This window comes from Xenopus laevis, chromosome 8S (assembly GCF_017654675.1).
Source record: "Xenopus laevis strain J_2021 chromosome 8S, Xenopus_laevis_v10.1, whole genome shotgun sequence".
Classification (NCBI taxonomy): Eukaryota; Metazoa; Chordata; class Amphibia; order Anura; family Pipidae; genus Xenopus; species Xenopus laevis.
In genome coordinates this window covers 45,730,069-45,749,118 of record NC_054386.1, presented here as the reverse complement: position 1 = coordinate 45,749,118, position 19,050 = coordinate 45,730,069, and the positions used below count along the sequence as shown (strand labels likewise).

The 19,050-nt window shown below is 41.6% G+C and overlaps 1 protein-coding gene across 2 annotated transcripts in view; it reads left to right on the top strand.

Moving 5' to 3' along the window:
• Positions 1-19,050, top strand: part of LOC108700042 (astrotactin-2) — an 882,685-nt gene that overhangs the window by 544,516 nt on the left and 319,119 nt on the right. For both annotated transcript variants that reach the window (XM_041574753.1, XM_041574754.1), the window contains 2 exons: positions 8,273-8,439; positions 9,155-9,343. In XM_041574753.1, the coding sequence (XP_041430687.1) occupies positions 8,273-8,439; positions 9,155-9,343 (356 nt within the window). The remainder of the gene's footprint in view (positions 1-8,272; positions 8,440-9,154; positions 9,344-19,050) is intronic.

Sequence of the window (19,050 nt, the reverse complement as noted above, 5' to 3'; positions counted from 1 at the left end):
TCTGGAAGTACAGGATGGGAGGATGTTTCCTCATCATCCTCCCCAAGCATGACCTGTAACGGGAAAAATCCCCCCCCCCCTCAGAGGTTACCTTAGTCTCCAGACTTGAGTCCTCAGACCCATCCTTTCCCTCAGGAACACTTTTTGCAATTTCATGATTTACAACATTTTGTTCTGGCAGTTCCACACAATCCCCTACTTTTAAGGGTTCTGTGGAAGTGTCGTTATCACTCATAACCTGTATTGGTTCAGACACTTTAGTTTGTACATTACCCCACAGTTCCCAGAACAATGGAAAGTCTCGCCCAAGAATTACCTGGTGCAACAATTTTTTTACCACACCAACCTCATGAGTAATGGTGCCACAAGCAGTGGCAATTGTCACTGGCTGTAGTGGATATGTCCGAGTGTCCCCGTGTATGCAAACAACACTGAGAGTTTTTGCTTACACGTTCCCTTGTACAAGTGTAACCATACTCCCCGAATCAAGCAGGGCTTTACCAGAAACACCGTTCACATACACTTTACATTCAAAACATCCTTCTGGCAAATCAGGATCTGCAATGCAAACTGGCTGAGCATAAAAGGATACTCTCCGTAGGACATCACACTGCATGGGTTCCACCTGTAGGGGACACTGAGCCCGCATGTGGCCCCATGCCTGGCACCGCCAACACTGCACACCCCCAGACTTCTGGGGTGTTGGGGGGCCTGGCTGTACTGCAGGAGGGACAGTGGATAATATCTTTTCGCTGTCCTTTATGCTGGTTCCAGGGTTCTGCAAAGAACTCTTTCCCGTGGAGGTGAACTTTGCAGCCCGGGTTGGAGCGGGGTCTAGATGACTTGTCGGGGGTAGAAGCTACTCCACTGTGGTATATCTCTCCACCATCTCCACCAGCCGGTCCGCTGTTTTAGGGTCTCCATGACTGACCCAGCACTGTAGTTCAACTGGCAGCGACCTCAGAAACCGGTCTAGCACGAAGCGTTCCACCATCTGTGGACCGGTGAGTATCTCAAGCTGCCGCCACTTTGTTGCCAGCTTTATTAAATCATACATTTGTGACCTCGTGGAATATTTTTCCGATACTTCCAGCTGTACTCCCTCTGTGCCCTGACTGCTGTGGTCACTCCCAGACGGGCAAGGATCTCTGCCTTGAGCCGGTTATTAGGGCAGGCCGTTTGCAGGGGTGAGGTCATAGTAAGCTTTCTGCGGATCCCCAGTCAGGAATGGGGCAAGGAGACCAGCCCATTTGTCTCGGGGCCATCCTTCCCGCTCTGCAGTCCTTTCAAAGGTCATCAGAAAGGCTTCCACATCATCTGTGGGCATCATCTTTTGCAGGAAATGGCTTGCCCTTATTATTGTCTGGCTGTTAGGGTTAACCACTGCTGTTTCTCGCCCATGAGCTAGCTGTTGTACTGCCTCAGCCAGCATTTTGGACTGTGCCTCTGTAGAATCCCGCAGGGCAGTGGCTTGAGCTGTAGTAGCTTCCCTGAGTGCAGCCAGTTGCACTTCTGTGGCTTTCTGCTGAGCTGCCATGCTTTGCTGCAACTGCACTGTTGCCATGGCCACTTGCCGTAGCATCTCCTCCATGATAAACAGGAGCCTGGCCCTTTAAATGTCAGTTTTTAAAAGGCAATTTTCTTTTTTGGCTTTTTCTGTAGTGCAAATGCCCGCATCCTGCATTGTAAAGTTCAGGGGGAGTGGGATCGCCCATGCACTATGGCCACAACACAGTAGTAGAATACATGTCCTTTTATTCCATATGCAAACAAACAAGCTGTATCTTCAGCAGGTAACTTAGGCTGTATCCTTAGCAGGTAAAGTAAGTCAACCTAAACATAGTCTTCAGCATAAAGTAACAATCACTTTCATGCACAGCAGAATTGAAAGAAAACAGTTCATATTCCCATTCAGGGATCAGGCTCACCTAGTCTTGCAAAGCTTTTGATTCCCAGTCAGGAGAGCAGTTTCCAAACACACTTCTCTCTTTCAGACCTCACATGTGTCTACCGACCCCCTTCCTGAACTCTCAGGGCTCTCTTAACTCCTGCTGCAGTAATTAGCCCTGCTGTGCACCCTCCAGGTACCTGAATAAAGGGGAAATATACCTGCTGTCCAGGACCCACCCCTGGAGTCCTGTACAATATATATATACATATATATATATATATATATATAGCAGAAATGTAGAAAATACCCGCACTCCTTCACTTGTATTTTTTTGCCGGGTGCTAGGTCAAATATAGTTATATATGAAAAAATGTCAGAAAGGACCAGCACTCCGTGTTCCAAAAAATTCAACGGTTTATTCAAAAAACTCACAGTGTCTCCTGGAGACACTGTGAGTTTTTTGAATAAACCGTTGAATTTTTTATATATATATATATATATATATATATATAGTGAAATAAAGAAGCTTGCACTCACAGGACTTATCAAAATCAAAAAAGGTGTTTATTTGGATCAAAAAACGACTAACGTCTTAGCTTCTTTATTTTACTACTTAATTTTTGGGCTTTTTTGCACCCAGGCAAATATGACCTTCTGACGAGTTGTGCTGGCCTCTACACTACTTTATATATATATATATATATATATATATATATATATATATATATATATATATATATATATATATATATATATATATATATATATATATATATATATATATGAACCCATTAATCTCTCCTGTGAATATATATCCTGCTGAACATAAGCATTGACTTGTTTTAACAAACTTGACAAGTTGAGAGGAAGAAAACATGTTCTTAGGGGTTATTTATCAAACGTCGAATTTTGAATTTATATGAATTGTTTTACTCTAATAAGTTCGAATGTACTCACAACTCGAATGGGAGGTTATCTATGAAAACATTTATGGGCAGATTTATGAAAGGTCGAAGTGAATTTTCGAAGTAAAAAAACTTCCAATTTCGAAGTAATTTTTGGGTACTTCGACTAGGGAATAGTCCAACTTCGATTAGAATTTGATAAAACTTCAAAATTCGATCATCATTTTTTTCAAGTACTGTCTTTTTAAAACTTCGACCATTTGCCACCTAAAAGCTGCTAAAGTGCTGTTTTAGCCTATGGGGGACCTCCTAGAACCTGTATGGAGGCAATAGGGGGAGTTTCAGAGATCGAAGGTCGAAGTTAAAAAACTTCGAATCGAAGTATGATCGAAGTACGATCATACGATTCGAAGTAGGCTGAATTCGGCCACTTTGACCCCAAAAAACTTCGACCTTCATTCGGTTGGTCTTTTCGAATTCAAAGTTCGAAGTTTTTTTAACTTCAAACTTCGACCTTTGATAAATATGCCCCTAAATATTCGATCTAATAGTCCCGACCCTGAAAATTCGTATCGAATTCAAATTGAGTTTTCCTCCGGGAAAAAAACTCGAATATCAAGAAGGCAATAAACATATTCAAATGTTTCAACGCTAGTGATGGGCGAATTTATAGTGAAATTCGCGAAACAGTGGAAAATTCGCTAAACACATTGAAGTCAATGAGCGTCAAAATAATTTTGATGTGCGTCAATTTTTATGCACGCGACAATTTCTTTTGACAAATTTTTCACTGGGGAATTGTTGCCACAGTTTTGCAAATTAATTTGCTTGCGCTGAAACGCAGAAATTTGCCCATAACTATTCAACGGATCTCTACCATTGACTTGTAAATGAACTCGGCAGGTTTTAGGTGGCGAATAGTCAATTTACAACTGTTTCCATGGTCGAGGTGTGATAAATCTAACATTTGAATTTACATTTGAGTTGGTGCTTTTAAATTCGAATATGGTGGTAAAATAATAAATACAAAATTAAATATATATTACAGTGGTGCCAGACAATAAACAAATGGTAACCCCAAATGGAATACACCAAATATATGACTTCACAGACCAGCTCTGGACATGACATACTGTATGTCTGGGGACCCTTGAGATCTAACCTATACAAATGTTTATGCTTATGGGATCTTTGTTCAGAACTTGAATTAAACGTTATATGTGTAAGGTAATATATGAATCAAGACAGGATACAGATATCTGCTAAATTGTTAAACATTTAGGTGGCACCCTAACTGTGCCCCTCTGGTAGCATATTCAATTTTTTTTTGCTATCGTGAACACTGGGAATGGTAATTCAGCAGTTGGTGGGCTGCAGGTTATTTTAGCTTTCTGCTGTAAATAAAGGCTTGCATTTGGTATTTCTGTTTTTCTCTGGAGATACATGAGTGTGCATACATAACTGCTTGTTGTGGAGCTGTGCCGATGTTTGCAGTAAATGAGCTGTAATGTTCCTGTGTGCTGATGAGCATCAGAAGGTCTGTGAACCCAATTTTCACTTCTAGAGCTTAGCGATAATAGGTATACTGCAGAGAGCTTCTCACAGCACCATGTACAGCTGCAGAGATGAGATGGGGTATATAGTTTGTAGAGGGTGTTTGTTATGAATACAGTAGGTGTGGAATGTTAGTGAAGATTTCCATAGAGAGAGAAAATTTATTTTCATATCAAACACATAGTAACATAGTAACATAGTAACATAGTAAGTAAGGTTGAAAAAAGACACATGTCCATCGAGTTCAACCTTTTTTTTTTTTTTTTTGTTTATTAACTACCTATCTGCCAGTTGATCCAGAGGAAGGCAAAAAACCCATCAACAACAAACAACAAAAGATTTTTTTAGTAAATGTTATAACTTGCATATTGAGAAACTAAGCTCACGAAATTCTGTTTACTTATACAGCATAGTGGGCAAAGTTTTTTAAACAAATTGCCGTGTTGCTTTCCCAAAATGCAATGTTTTCCCCAGATTGCCAGCAGCATTATGTCTCTGTGCACGGCTGCCATTACCCTGGCAAGTAAGTCTAAACACTGTTAATATTATCACTAGCAAATCTCAAGTCTGTTGTGGTTATTGATACAACTAACTGCAAGAATCCTGGCATTACTGCCATGCAGGGTTCCCTGGCAGGGCCAGGCCAAGTCAGCGGTCGCCCTAGGCAACCCAGTCGGCTAGCCCCGCCCCCTGAGTGTTTCATAATATCGGGGAGGCAACAAAAGGGGAAACTAGAGGGTAGGGGAGGGACAGAGTGTAGTGGATGCTCAGAGGGAAGAGCCAACAGGAGTAAGTGAACTGGGGTTAGGCAGAAGGATATTGAACATTCACCTGCCAGTGCCTCCACATTGTTGCGCCTTAGGCAGGTGCCTCTGCTGCCTACCCCTAGTTCCAGCCTTGTTCCCTGGCATCGATGAGCACACTTGCAACTTGCATCAGAGTAGACTGTGCAAGTTGCACTTGGTGCAATTCTGCTGAAGTACAAGGACTGCTTTTGAGTTAAAAAACAGAATAGCGCCAATATGCACGCAACTTTTAGAGATCCTCATTTGTCGTTGTAAATCATGCTTCTGGTGTTGTAATTGCCGTATTTTGTTTTAGTGTTTAAAACATCCACTACTTGCCACAGCCCCCTTCCTTTTGTCAGGAAAGTAAAGTGATGTGAATTGCTCTTCACAAGCTGTTCATTCGCAGACACCTTTGAGAATATTTGCGGCCATGTTTGCAACCTTTTTTTTTTTTATAACTCTTTATTTGTGATAATTATAAGCATATATTAACAAATGTATAAAATCATAGAAATACATAAAAAAGTAAATGAAAAGTACAGAAATAATATAATCCAGACTAAACATATCGAATTATATCAGTACATAGGTTGATCACAGACAATTATGGACATAATCATTCCTATGGCAGTTCAGTAAGAAATTTTTCCCATAGCGACCATAAGGATGTTGATAACAGTAAGATAGGGAGAATGGGAGCCAACCAATGTAAGGCCATGACCCAACGCATGGTAGCTAGTATTTGGGATACAAGTTTGCGTAGATGTGGGGCTAGTTTAGGGTAGGGACAAAAGTGCTGATTCCATGGATGGTTCAATGGTCACCCCTATTATCTTGGAAGCCATATTGTAAACTTTGGTCCATAATGTTGATAGAATGGGGCAATGCCACCAGGCATGGAGATAATCTCCCCCAGTCGTGCATCCTCTAAAACAAGTAGAAGGGAGGTTTGGGTTAATGGCATGTTTCTGATTGGGTATAAGATACCAACGAAACAACACTTTGTATGCAGTTTCCTTAACTGTAGTTCCCCTACATTAGGGGAAAGTTTTCTGATAGAACTACATATTTTGGTCCAAGACTCAAATCTAATAGGGGCTCCTAAATCTGTTTCCCATGCTGTCATGTACAGGACAGGCAGTCTCTAATAGTTGAGAGTAAATAATGATATTATTTTTCTGGTTCCAAGTGGGTTGCGACAACAGAATTTGCACAATGAACCTTCCAGCTTAGCTCTATTGGAATCATAAAAGTGGAAGTGTTGGTTATAATGGAATTGTTCCGTAGCTGGGAAAGCATACATATTGCACAATTGGGGGAAAGATTTAAATCCTTGTATGGACAATAGATCGTATAGAGTGTAAAGTCCGTTGGTCGACCATCTATGGAAAGCCTTGTAGCATCTCATTAAAGAGTACCAGTAGATGAGGTAATAAAAGACTCTGGACTGTAACTGTTACTTAATTGGTGGATGGCTATTTCAATTTCCTTAATGGTGATAGGAGCATTTAAAGCAGTATTGTCATCTAGAGATCATTTTGGGAACTTTGCTTGTAATAGTAGCGCCTCTCTGTCTAAAAGAGGGTGTTGGGGCTATCAGTTTAGGGTGGGCTGATTGTATATAAGTGTTATTGCTCGTTAGTGGGCCCTATATTGCTTATGTTTCTGAGGTGTAGTGGCAGCTTCTAGATCATGCGTCTGCTCAGCATGGCATCAGGCTCCGCCCCCGTTTGCAACCTTTTTGACAGACCTCAACAACTTTTTTGCAAAGTTTGCAGAAGTTTGCAAAGTTTGTGAACATTCGCAGTGTATGTAATAAAATTTTGCAATTACAAAAGTGTTTTTGTGACATGGCTCAAACTAAGATATAATTAATCCTTACTGGAAGCAAAACTAGCTTATTGGGTTTATTTAATGTTAACATGATTTTCTAGTAGACAATGTATGAAGATCAAAAGTATGGAAAGATACGTTATCTGGAAAGCCCCAGGTCCTGAGCATTGTGGATAACAGGTTCCATACCTGTAATGGAAAATGGCTAACTTCATTGAGGCAAATTCACTAACTTCTGAAAATTTGCCAGCGATGGCTTCGCTCACAGCACATACTTCACCAGGCGTAGATTCGGCAGGACAACGCTAAATCACTAAAATCCGAAGTTGTGTCCATGGCGCCGAATGCTGGCAAAGTTGCCCTAGCATTACTGTGCCAAGCGAAGTTGCGCTATCGTTTTCGAATTTGCATACGGTGGGAAGTTAAGTTCAATGGACGTACAGTATATGTTGCAGCAAATACATTACATTACACAAGCCTGGGAAACCTTAATAAAATAAAGTTATTATATTGCCCTACACATGAGCCCAGTGTATAGTTTATGTCCCATATGTTAGGAAATGTAGGGGGGAAGCCGGTTACCCCCCAAAAAAATTATGCTATTTTTCAGCCTATCACCCTGAAAAAGGAAAAAAGGCTAGCGTTTTTTGGGACTTATAAAAATGTCACTATGATGATTGTGCTATTGCCCTTTCTATGGTAAACTTGTTTGGGCTATGCCACATGGATGAAGCCCTATGAATATGGTGAGATATAGAGTTTACAATCTACTTTCACCTACAGGTATGGGGCCTGTTACCCAGGTTTTTTTCTGGATAACGGATCTTTCGTAATTTGGATCTTCACACCTTAAGTCTACTAGAAAATCATGTACACATTAAATAAACCCAATAGGCTGGTTCTGCTTCTAATAAGGTTTTATTATATCTTAGTTTGGATCAAGTACAAGGTACTGTTTTTTTAATACAGAGAAAAAGGAAATAATTTTTAAAATTTGGAATATTTGAATAAAGTGAAGTCTACAAGAGACGACCTTTCCATAATTCGGAACTTTATGGATAACAGGTTTCCTGATAATGGATCCCATACCTGTACCAGGCCTTTCTTTTTAAGTCCTTTCTTTTTTACATTATTTACGAAGGTTTTTCATGAAAAGTTCATTCTTCTATGTGTATTTTTATGAAAAATGACTTCATATAATTTATGAGGTCTTAGTACTACAGTCTAAATGTAAATTAATTATATATTTTAAACATGTTTCTGATAGAAAGTAATTGCTCATTTCAATTATTGTTTCCCAGTGCCCTACAGGTCTTAAATCCATGAAAGATGAAAGTGGCTGTTACGATTACTCAAAAGGCATTGATTGCTCTGATGGTTCCAATGGTGGATGTGAGCAACTTTGTCTTCAGCAGATGGTCCCTCATCCACAGGAGCCAAATGAGAGTGCTATATACATGTTCTGCGGGTGAGAGGAGGAAATACAGACTGAGAATGAGGCAAGGGGAGGGCTGAAGAAAGGGTATATGGGTTGGGAGTGGGTACATAAATAATTAAAGGACAGAAAATTGCAAGTGCTATGAGCAGGGGTACAGAGTGCGGGAGTGTTAAGGGTTAAAGTTGTGATTTAACACTTGCACGCCTGCCTGAAATATCTGGTGTGTGGTGCATATCACTTAAAAGTGCAATATAGGCTTATGTTTAATGCCTACTCTTACAGTATATATATATATATATATATATATATATATATATATATATATATATATATATATATATATATATATATATATATATATATATATATATATATATATATATATATATATATATGGTAGTAGGATTGGGATAACAGTATAAATAATAAGCAAAATAAGCATGTTCAAATAAATGAAAACAGTGGTAAAGTAGTTTTATAGGAGAAATATTATAAGCCACAATTCCAAATTTGTTACAAAAACAAATGTATATAACAGTTTTAAAGCAACTTAATTTTATTGTCATTTTACCATTTTGATCATTTCCATAAAAGCAAAACATGTTTTGATGCTTTATAAATTATATTACGTATAAGTTATAGTACCTAAAAGTTAAATTCCATCAAAAAGTGTGGAGTCTTTTGCAACAGAATTTGCTATTATGACATTTGTGTGTGTTTTTTTTATTTTTATAATGTTATAAAGTTGTGTAGAGGAATATCGACTAGCCCCAGATGGCAGGTCTTGTCTGCTGCTGACAGATATATGTGAAGGCTCCAAGTGCCTGCGCCCTAAAGATCGTCTAAATGATACATTGTTTGGAGAAATTTTACATGGATATGACAACAAGACCCTAAAAGTAAACCAAGGGCGAGTTTTCCAGATGAGCTTCCGGTAAGAACTTTGTTTGTTGCTGTATGGTTTTACATTTAACATTTGTTAAGCTGTGAATGTAGTCTGTAGGTAATTTGTGTTTTAATTAAAAATACATTTATTTTGGATGCCGATATATACATTTTTCTGTACATTTGTGGGGTTTTTTGCATTCCGTTTTGGATTTTTTTCTCCAGTCAGGAAAAACCACAATCTTAAATTTTAAGAAATCTGCCCCTTCATATACATTTTGGGTACACTTGGACAACATTTCACAAAAAAATGTTTTGCTTTACATGTTACCCTTTAGAGCCACTATTAGTGCTACCATATTAATACCTTTAAGGAAAGTGCTAAATGAACTGAGGGGCGATCCTGATGCCGCCCCCCTCTCCCTCTCCACACTGAAACCATCTGTGTTGGAGTGGGTTAAAAGGGGGCTGGATTGCTAGTGCAATGAGCACAATATGGCACTTTGCAAAAGCGTCAGGGCCGTAAATAGGGGTAGGCAGAAGAGGCAGCTGCCTAGGGTGCAATGATTATGGGGCATTGGGCAGCTACATCTTCTAACTACCCCTAGACTAGACCTGACACAACACTAGACTTGTGTGCAAACGCCGGTACTGCACCTCTATGGGCCTGGCCGCCTCTGACTAGCGGAGCCAAATTTATGTGTCAAAACCTGGAAATTCAGCTCTTAAAGTTACAAGAGCATCTTTTGGCCACCCCTTGTAACTAGCCGCTTGCCACCTGAGGCAAAGTTCTCATCTTGTATCATGACAAGAGCGGCGCTGAGTGAACCATAAATAATATAGTATCCAACTTTGCTTCTTAAGGTAGACAGCAACAACATTTCATAATATAGTATTGTATCCTGCTGTATTTAACAGTACACATGCTGTTTGTTGAGTCCCACTTTTTTGAAAGGTGGACCTTTTAATGTTTTCTGTAGTTGTACTAGGTAGACAAAATAGCCACATTGACTCAGAAAATGTGCTAAATCTGTGACTCAAAAATTAGCTTTTTTGCGTCTGCTTAGCACTTCTCTCTTATAGAGCATGCATAACTGGGTTTTACTTTGGATATAAATTTCTATATCACAAGCATAATAAGTTCCTTTTTCTTTCATACAATCCAATTTGGCTCCTAATGCAGTGAGAAAGAAAAATTACTTTAAAGATGTACTCTGCTCTGTATTATGTTTTCTGTTTTTCTATAATTCTGTACGTTCTTTCTGCATCTCAGCAGTAGTCAGGAGACTGAATTCTAATTTACAATAATTTAGCCTTCTCACGTAAGTAAACCTTATGTAATAGGCATTTCCATTTCTTTTATTTCAATCTCTGGTGGGTCTAGATTAGCTCCCAGTTGCACATGCCCTCTGTAATTTCTATTCATTTTGCAGAAATAATGCTGCAATGACAGAATAGATAAGGTAAACAATTTAACTATGTTAACAAAACTAAAGAAAAATATACTGTATAATTTTACATACATATCAGTTTGTGTCTGCATCTGTAATGATATGGTAGAAACTCTAAGGTAATTAATTAGTGTCAAGGAACACGTACATTTTAAACTATCAGTTCTGTCAGAGGTATCCCAATCAACAGATATTACAAACAAACCAAAGATTCTATCATTAAATTAAAGAAAATTGGTCTGAAACATATTTGTTTTTGGATAGCGAATTGTCTGAAGGATAGATTACAAAGAGTGGCGGTAAATGGAAATGTGTTGTTAGTGGAGTGTCTGTCCTTGGCCCTTTACTTATTAATTTGTTTATTAGTGACCTTGAGGTTGGCATTGTAAGAACTCATTTGCTAATGATATCAAATTATACATTCTATATAGGATACTGCCACTTTGCACAGGGATTTGAGTAAATTGGAGAACTCAATTTATTTTTTGAGGAAAGACTGTCATGGTTGGTAGAGATGTCGCGAACTGTTCGCCGGCGAACTTGTTCGCGCGAACATCGGGTGTTCGCGCTCGCCGGAAGTTCGCGAACGTCGCGCGACGTTCGCCATTTTGGGTTCGCCATTGTTGGCGCTTTTTTTTGCCCTCTCACCCCAGACCAGCAGGTACATGGCAGCCAATCAGGAAGCTCTCCCCTGGACCACTCCCCTTCCCTATAAAAACCGAAGCCCTGCAGCGTTTTTTCACTCTGCCTGTGTGTGCTGAAGAGATAGTGTAGGGAGAGAGCTGCTGCCTGTTAGTGATTTCAGGGACAGTTGAAAGTTTGCTGGCTAGTAATCGTTTTGATACTGCTCTGTTATTGGAGGGACAGAAGTCTGCAGGGGTTTGAGGGACATTTAAGCTTAGGTAGCTTTGCTGGCTAGTAATCTACCTTTTACTGCAGTGCTCTGTATGTAGCTGCAGTGGGCAGCTGTCCTGCTTCTGATCTCATCTGCTGACTGCTGCAATAACAGTAGTCCTTGTAAGGACTGCTTTTATTTATTTTTTTGTTGTTTTACTACTACTACTACTACTACTATAAGAGCCCAGTGCTATTAGTCTAGCAGTGTTGGGGAGTGGGACTGGTGTGCTAATCTGCTGCTCCTAGTAGTTCAGCAGCACCAACTTTAATTTTTTTTTTTAATATTCATTTTTTTTTTATTTTACTTTTTTTTATTTTACTACCGCTGTAGTAGTGTATAAGTTGACCTTTTAGGCATTATTTGCCCTGTAGGCATTATTTGCACACTGTTTTCTTCAACCCGCCATCTAGCTGTGTGACCTTGTTCACATTCTGTCTAAATATCCATAATATTACCGTCTCCAGAAAAAACACCGGAGTGACTTTTTTCAAGCAGCCATAATATATTTTACGTAATCCGTATCCACCGCTGTAGTAGTGTATACGTTGACCTTGTAGGCATTATTTGCACAGTGTTTTCTTCAACCCGCCATCTAGCTGTGTGACCTTGTTCACATTCTGTCTAAATATCCATAATATTACCGTCTCCAGAAAAAACACCGGAGTGACTTTTTTCAAGCAGCCATAATATATTTTACGTAATCCGTATCCACCGCTGTAGTAGTGTATACGTTGACCTTGTAGGCATTATTTGCACACTGTTTTCTTCAACCCGCCATCTAGCTGTGTGACCTTGTTCACATTCTGTCTAAATATCCATAATATTACCGTCTCCAGAAAAAACACCGGAGTGACTTTTTTCAAGCAGCCATAATATATTTTACGTAATCCGTATCCACCGCTGTAGTAGTGTATACGTTGACCTTGTAGGCATTATTTGCACACTGTTTTCTTCAACCCGCCATCTAGCTGTGTGAGCTTGTTCACATTTTGTCTAAATATTGATAATATTATCGTCTCTAGAAAAACCACTTGAGTTACTTTTTTTCAAGCAGCATTCATATATTTTACGTAATCCGTATCCACCGCTGTAGTAGTGTATACGTTGACCTTGTAGGCATTATTTGCACACTGTTTTCTTCAACCCGCCATCTAGCTGTGTGAGCTTGTTCACATTTTGTCTAAATATTGATAATATTATCGTCTCTAGAAAAACCACTTGAGTTACTTTTTTTCAAGCAGCATTCATATATTTTACGTAATCCGTATCCACCGCTGTAGTAGTGTATACGTTGACCTTGTAGGCATTATTTGCACACTGTTTTCTTCAACCCGCCATCTAGCTGTGTGAGCTTGTTCACATTTTGTCTAAATATTGATAATATTATCGTCTCTAGAAAAACCACTTGAGTTACTTTTTTTCAAGCAGCATTCATATATTTTACGTAATCCGTATCCACCGCTGTAGTAGTGTATACGTTGACCTTGTAGGCATTATTTGCACACTGTTTTCTTCAACCCGCCATCTAGCTGTGTGACCTTGTTCACATTTTGTCTAAATATTGATAATATTATCGTCTCTAGAAAAACCACTTGAGTTACTTTTTTTCAAGCAGCATTCATATATTTTACGTAATCCGTATCCACCGCTGTAGTAGTGTATACGTTGACCTTGTAGGCATTATTTGCACACTGTTTTCTTCAACCCGCCATCTAGCTGTGTGACCTTGTTCACATTTTGTCTAAATATTGATAATATTATCGTCTCTAGAAAAACCACTTGAGTTACTTTTTTTCAAGCAGCATTCATATATTTTACGTAATCCGTATCCACCGCTGTAGTAGTGTATACGTTGACCTTGTAGGCATTATTTGCACACTGTTTTCTTCAACCCGCCATCTAGCTGTGTGTATTATCGTTTCCAGAAAAACCAACTGAGTTTTTGTTGTTGTTTTTTTAAAAATAATGCCAGGCAAAGGCAGGCCGCCACGCAGAGGCCGTGCTAGGGGCCGTGCTGCTATGCAATCCTGTGGCCCTAGCAAATTGCCCAGTTTTAAAAAGCCAATGACCCTGAACTCCCAAAATGCTGAAGAGGTAGTTGACTGGCTTACACAGCACACCCCATCCTCTACCGTTTCTAACTTTACCACAACATCCTCCTCATCCTCCACTGCTATGGCCACCCCACGTAACACTTCCTCCACCACCGGTGCCCCTTCTTCACTGGGGTCAGAGGAGTTATTTTCCCATGAGTTTCTTGAACTGAGTAATGCGCAACCATTATTGCCAGAAGAAGATGAAGGAGATGAGGACCTTACACCAGATTTAATTCTGGCAGAGAACACGATAGAGATGGACATAATGAGTGATGAGGAGGAGGTCCCCGCTGCTGCTTCCTTCTGTGATGTGTCAGAAGAAATTGATGCATCTGAGGAGAATGATGATGAGGAGATTGATGTTTTGTGGGTGCCTAGTAGAAGAGAGCAAGAGGAGGGTAGTTCAGATGGAGAGACGGAGAGTCAGAGAGGCAGTAGGAGAATAAGACTTAGAAGAAGCAGGGAGGACAGCCCGCAGGGATCAGTAGGGCAACAACATGTATCGGCACCTGTGTTCAGCCGGCCAACGCACCCGCCATTGCCGCCAATGCCGCCAACTTCTGTTACCGCCAGATCGCACACTTCCAAAAAGTCAGCAGTGTGGGATTTTTTTAATGTGTGTGCCTCTGACAAAAGCATTGTAATTTGCAATGAGTGCAGTCAGAAACTGAGCCTTGGTAAGCCCAACAGCCACATAGGTACAACTTCTATGCGAAGGCACATGAGCGGCAAGCACAAAGCACTTTGGGAGCAACACCTCAAAGGCAACAGGCAAACTAAAAGCCACACTCCTTCTGGTCCAGCATCTTACTGCTCTACCTCTGCTCTCCTTGACCAGTCTGAACCACCCTCCACTCCGCCTTCCACCTTGACCACCTGTTCCCATTCCCAGTCATCTGCCACCAGCCAAGTTTCTGTGAAGGCCATGTTTGAGCGTAAGAAGCCAATGTCTGACTGTCACCCCCTTGCCCGGCGTCTGACAGCTGGCTTGTCTGCACTCTTAGCCCGCCAGCTTTTACCATACCAGCTGGTGGACTCTGAGGCCTTCCGCAAATTTGTAGCAATTGGGACACCGCAGTGGAAGGTACCCAGCCGCAATTTTTTTTCTAAAAAGGGAATACCACACCTGTACCAACATGTGCAGAGCCAAGTTACCGCATCTCTGTCACTTAGTGTTGGGCCAAAGGTCCATATGACTACTGACGCATGGTCCTCCAAGCATGGTCAGGGCAGGTATGTCACCTACACTGCCCACTGGGTGAACTTGGTAATGGCTGGGAAGCAGGGAATGGGTAGCTCAACAACAACAGTGGAGTTGGTGTCACCGCCACGGATTGCACGCGGTTCTGCCACCACCTCTACTCCTCCATCGCTCTCTACCTCGTCTTCTTCTTCTTCTTACTCTGCTGCTGGGTCCTCCTTCTCCTCCTCCACACCTGTGCACCCCCAGCTCCCCCTAGGCTATTCGACGTGCCAGGTACGCCGTTGTCACGCTGTCTTGGGGATGACGTGCCTGGAAAGCAAAAACCATACCGGATCTGTACTCCTGTCATCTCTGCAGTCACAGGCCGATCGGTGGCTGACCCCACACCAACTGCAGATCGGAAAAGTGGTGTGTGACAATGGAAGCAATCTGTTGGCAGCGTTGAGACTAGGCAATTTAACACATGTGCCCTGCATGGCACATGTGTTAAATTTAATAGTCCAACGTTTTGTCTCCAAGTACCCAGGATTCCAGGATGTTCTCACCCAGTCCAGAAAGGTGTCGGCCCATTTCAGACGTTCCTACACAGCCATGGCACGCCTTGCTGACATTCAGCAGCGCTACAACATGCCAGTCAGGCGTTTGATTTCTGACAGCCAGACTCGCTGGAATTCAACGCTCCTTATGTTGGAACGTCTGCTGCAACAACAAAGGGCCGTCAACGAGTACCTTTTTGAACTGGGTGGTAGGACTGGATCTGCACAGCTGGGGATTTTTTTCCCCCGTTACTGGGTGCTTATGCGCGATGCCTGCAGGCTCATGCGACCTTTTGAAGAGGTGACAAATATGGTCAGTCGCACCGAAGGCACCATCAGCGACCTAATACCCTTCGCTTTCTTCCTGGAGCGTGCCGTGCGACGAGTGACAGATGAGGCTGTAGACCAGCGTGACGAGGAGCTGGAAGCGCACGATTTCTGGTCGGAATCACCAGAACGAACCCAGGCACCTGCTGCAACGCAGGGAGAGGTGCCAGAAGTGGAGTCAGAGGAGGAAGGTGGCTTTGTGGAGGAGGAGGAGGAGGACCAACAGGAGCAGGCTTCCCAGGGGGCTAGTGGTGACCTTTTGGGGACCCCTGGTCTTGTACGTGGCTGGGGGGAGGAGACCGTGGATGATGCAGTCCTTGATAATGAGGAAGCGGAGATGGATAGCTCTGCATCCAACCTTGTGAGAATGGGGTCTTTCATGCTGTCATGCCTGTTGAAGGACCCCCGTATCAAGAGGCTTAAGGAGAAGGACCTGTACTGGGTCGCAACGCTACTAGACCCTCGGTACAAGCATAAAGTGTCAGAAATGTTACCAACATACCACAAGTCCGAAAAGATGCGGCATTTACAAACCAGCCTGCAAAACATGTTGTACAATGCTTTTAAGGGTGATGTCACTTCAGGAACTCATCAACATTCCAGGGGCAGAGGTGCCAGTAATCCTGCCACGAGCACACCTGCAAGGACAAAGCCCTTTGGCCAGTCTGTAACGTCAGACATGCAAATGTTTTTCTGTCCAAGGCAGCGCCACAACCCTTCTGGATCCACCCTCAAAGAACGCCTCGACCGGCAGGTAGCGGACTACCTGGCATTAACTGCAGATATCGACACTCTGAGGAGCGATGAACCCCTGGACTACTGGGTGCGCAGGCTTGATCTGTGGCCAGAGCTGTCACAATTTGCCATGAACCTCTTGTCTTGCCCAGCCTCAAGTGTGCTCTCAGAAAGGACCTTCAGTGCAGCAGGAGGGATTGTAACTGAGAAGAGAACTCGCCTAGGTCACAAAAGTGTCGATTACCTGACCTTTATTAAAATGAATGAGGGGTGGATCTCGGAGGGTTACTGCACGCCGGAAGACTTGTTCTGACTTCTATGCAGCTGTCCTTCTCTTCAAGCCTCATGACTCCACACACAGCTGTCCTTTAGCGTCCTCCTCCTCCCTCCGCCACCGTTACAAACTAGGGTGCAAACCCTACTGGTTTAATTTTTTCTGGCCTCTGTGCTTCAGTGGCTGCAACCAAAAAAACTGGGCAAACAATGTCTACAAGGTCAACGTATGGCAAAAAATGACTATTTTCAGCATTTATATGGCATATTTATTCTGGCAACTGTGCTTCAGTGGCTGCGTCCAAAAAAATGCATATTTTCTGCATTTATATGGCATAATTTTTCTGGCCTCTGTGCTTCAGTGGCTGCAACCAAAAAAATGCATATTTTCAGCATTTATATGGCATAATTTTTCTGGCCTCTGTGCTTCAGTGGCTGCAACCAAAAAATTTATATTTTCAGCATTTATATGGCATAATTTTTCTGGCAACTGTGCTTCAGTGGCTGCGACCAAAAAAATGCATATTTTCAGCATTTATATGGCATAATTTTTCTGGCCTCTGTGCTTCAGTGGCTGCAACCAAAAAAATTTATATTTTCAGCATTTATATGGCATAATTTTTCTGGCAACTGTGCTTCAGTGGCTGCGACCAAAAAAATGCATATTTTCTGCATTTATATGGCATAATTTTTCTGGCCTCTGTGCTTCAGTGGCTGCAACCAAAAAAATTTATATTTTCAGCATTTATATGGCATAATTTTTCTGGCCTCTGTGCTTCAGTGGCTGCAACCAAAAAAATGACTATTTTCAGCATTTATATGGCATATTTTTTCTGGCAACTGTGCTTCAGTGGCTGCGACCAAAAAAACTGGGCAAACAATGCCTACAAGGTCAACGTATGGCAAAAAATGACTATTTTCAGCATTTATATGGCATATTTTTTCTGGCAACTGTGCTTCAGTGGCTGCAACCAAAAAAACTGGGCAAACAATGTCTACAAGGTCAACGTATGGCGAAAAATGACTATTTTCAGCATTTATATGGCATATTTTTTATGGCAACTGTGCTTCAGTGGCTGCGTCCAAAAAAACTGGGCAAACAATGCCTACAAGGTCAACGTATGGCAGTTGTTTAAAGAGAACAGTAGATTACTAGCCAGCAAAGCTACCTAAGCTAAAATGTCCCTCAAATCCCTGCAGACTTCTGTCCCTCCAATACAGAGCAGTATCAAGCAGATTACTAGCCAGCAAACTTACTATCATCTGTCCCTGAAATCACTAACAGCTCTCCCCCTACACTATCTCTTCCAAGCACACACAGGCAGATTTTTCAGATACATTTTTGCCCTTGATCCCCCTCTGGCATGCCACTGTCCAGGTCGTTGCACCCTTTAAACAACTTTAAAATCATTTTTCTGGCCAGAAATGTCTTTTCTAGATGTTAAAGTTCGCCTTCCCATTGAAGTCTATGGGGTTCGCGAACCGTTCGCGAACCGCTCGCGTTTTTGCGCAAGTTCGCGAATATGTTCGCGAACTTTTTTTCCGACGTTCGCTACATCCCTAATGGTTGGGGGGTTGTTTTCTCTGGAGAAAAGGATCACTCCATGGTACTCACTGGAAAAACACTGGGCTCGTGCAGTTTTTTCCTGATAGGAATGTAAATACATTCACTTGGGGGTGCCTAACATTTGGCACCCACCAAGTGGGATACGACTTTCCTTACCATTTAATAAATTTTTGAATTTTAGAAAAATGTTTTTAAAGAAAAAATACAATTCATGAAAAAAAGGAAATCTAAATGTTGGTAAATAGCCCCAACAGTGTAGCCTTTAAATAGCATCATTTAGGAATGCAAGTGTGTGGCATATACAGAGCTTTTCCCATTCAAGAAAATGCAGTGCTGTTTCTAATGCAGGAGCCGCCTGAGGCAGCCCCTGCAATGCTGCCCTCCTCTCCCCTCACACTTACCTTTTTCTGCGCCGGAGATGTTTGGGGGGGGTGTATCGATAATGAGGAGAGCGCAATTTTGCACTAGAGAGACAAATTTCTGCTCTTAAAGGCTCCAGAAGTGTATTTTTTCTGCCCTAGTACTCTGCTTGGCCTTGCTGCCGAGTCGAGTTTTTAAACTGGCCTCATTGGGCGCAGCTCCCCTGAGTAAATTAAATCGTCTGAAGAGTGATCTTCTTGCCAGTAGCAAATGAGTAAATGTAGATCTATATTATAAATATGGGTATGT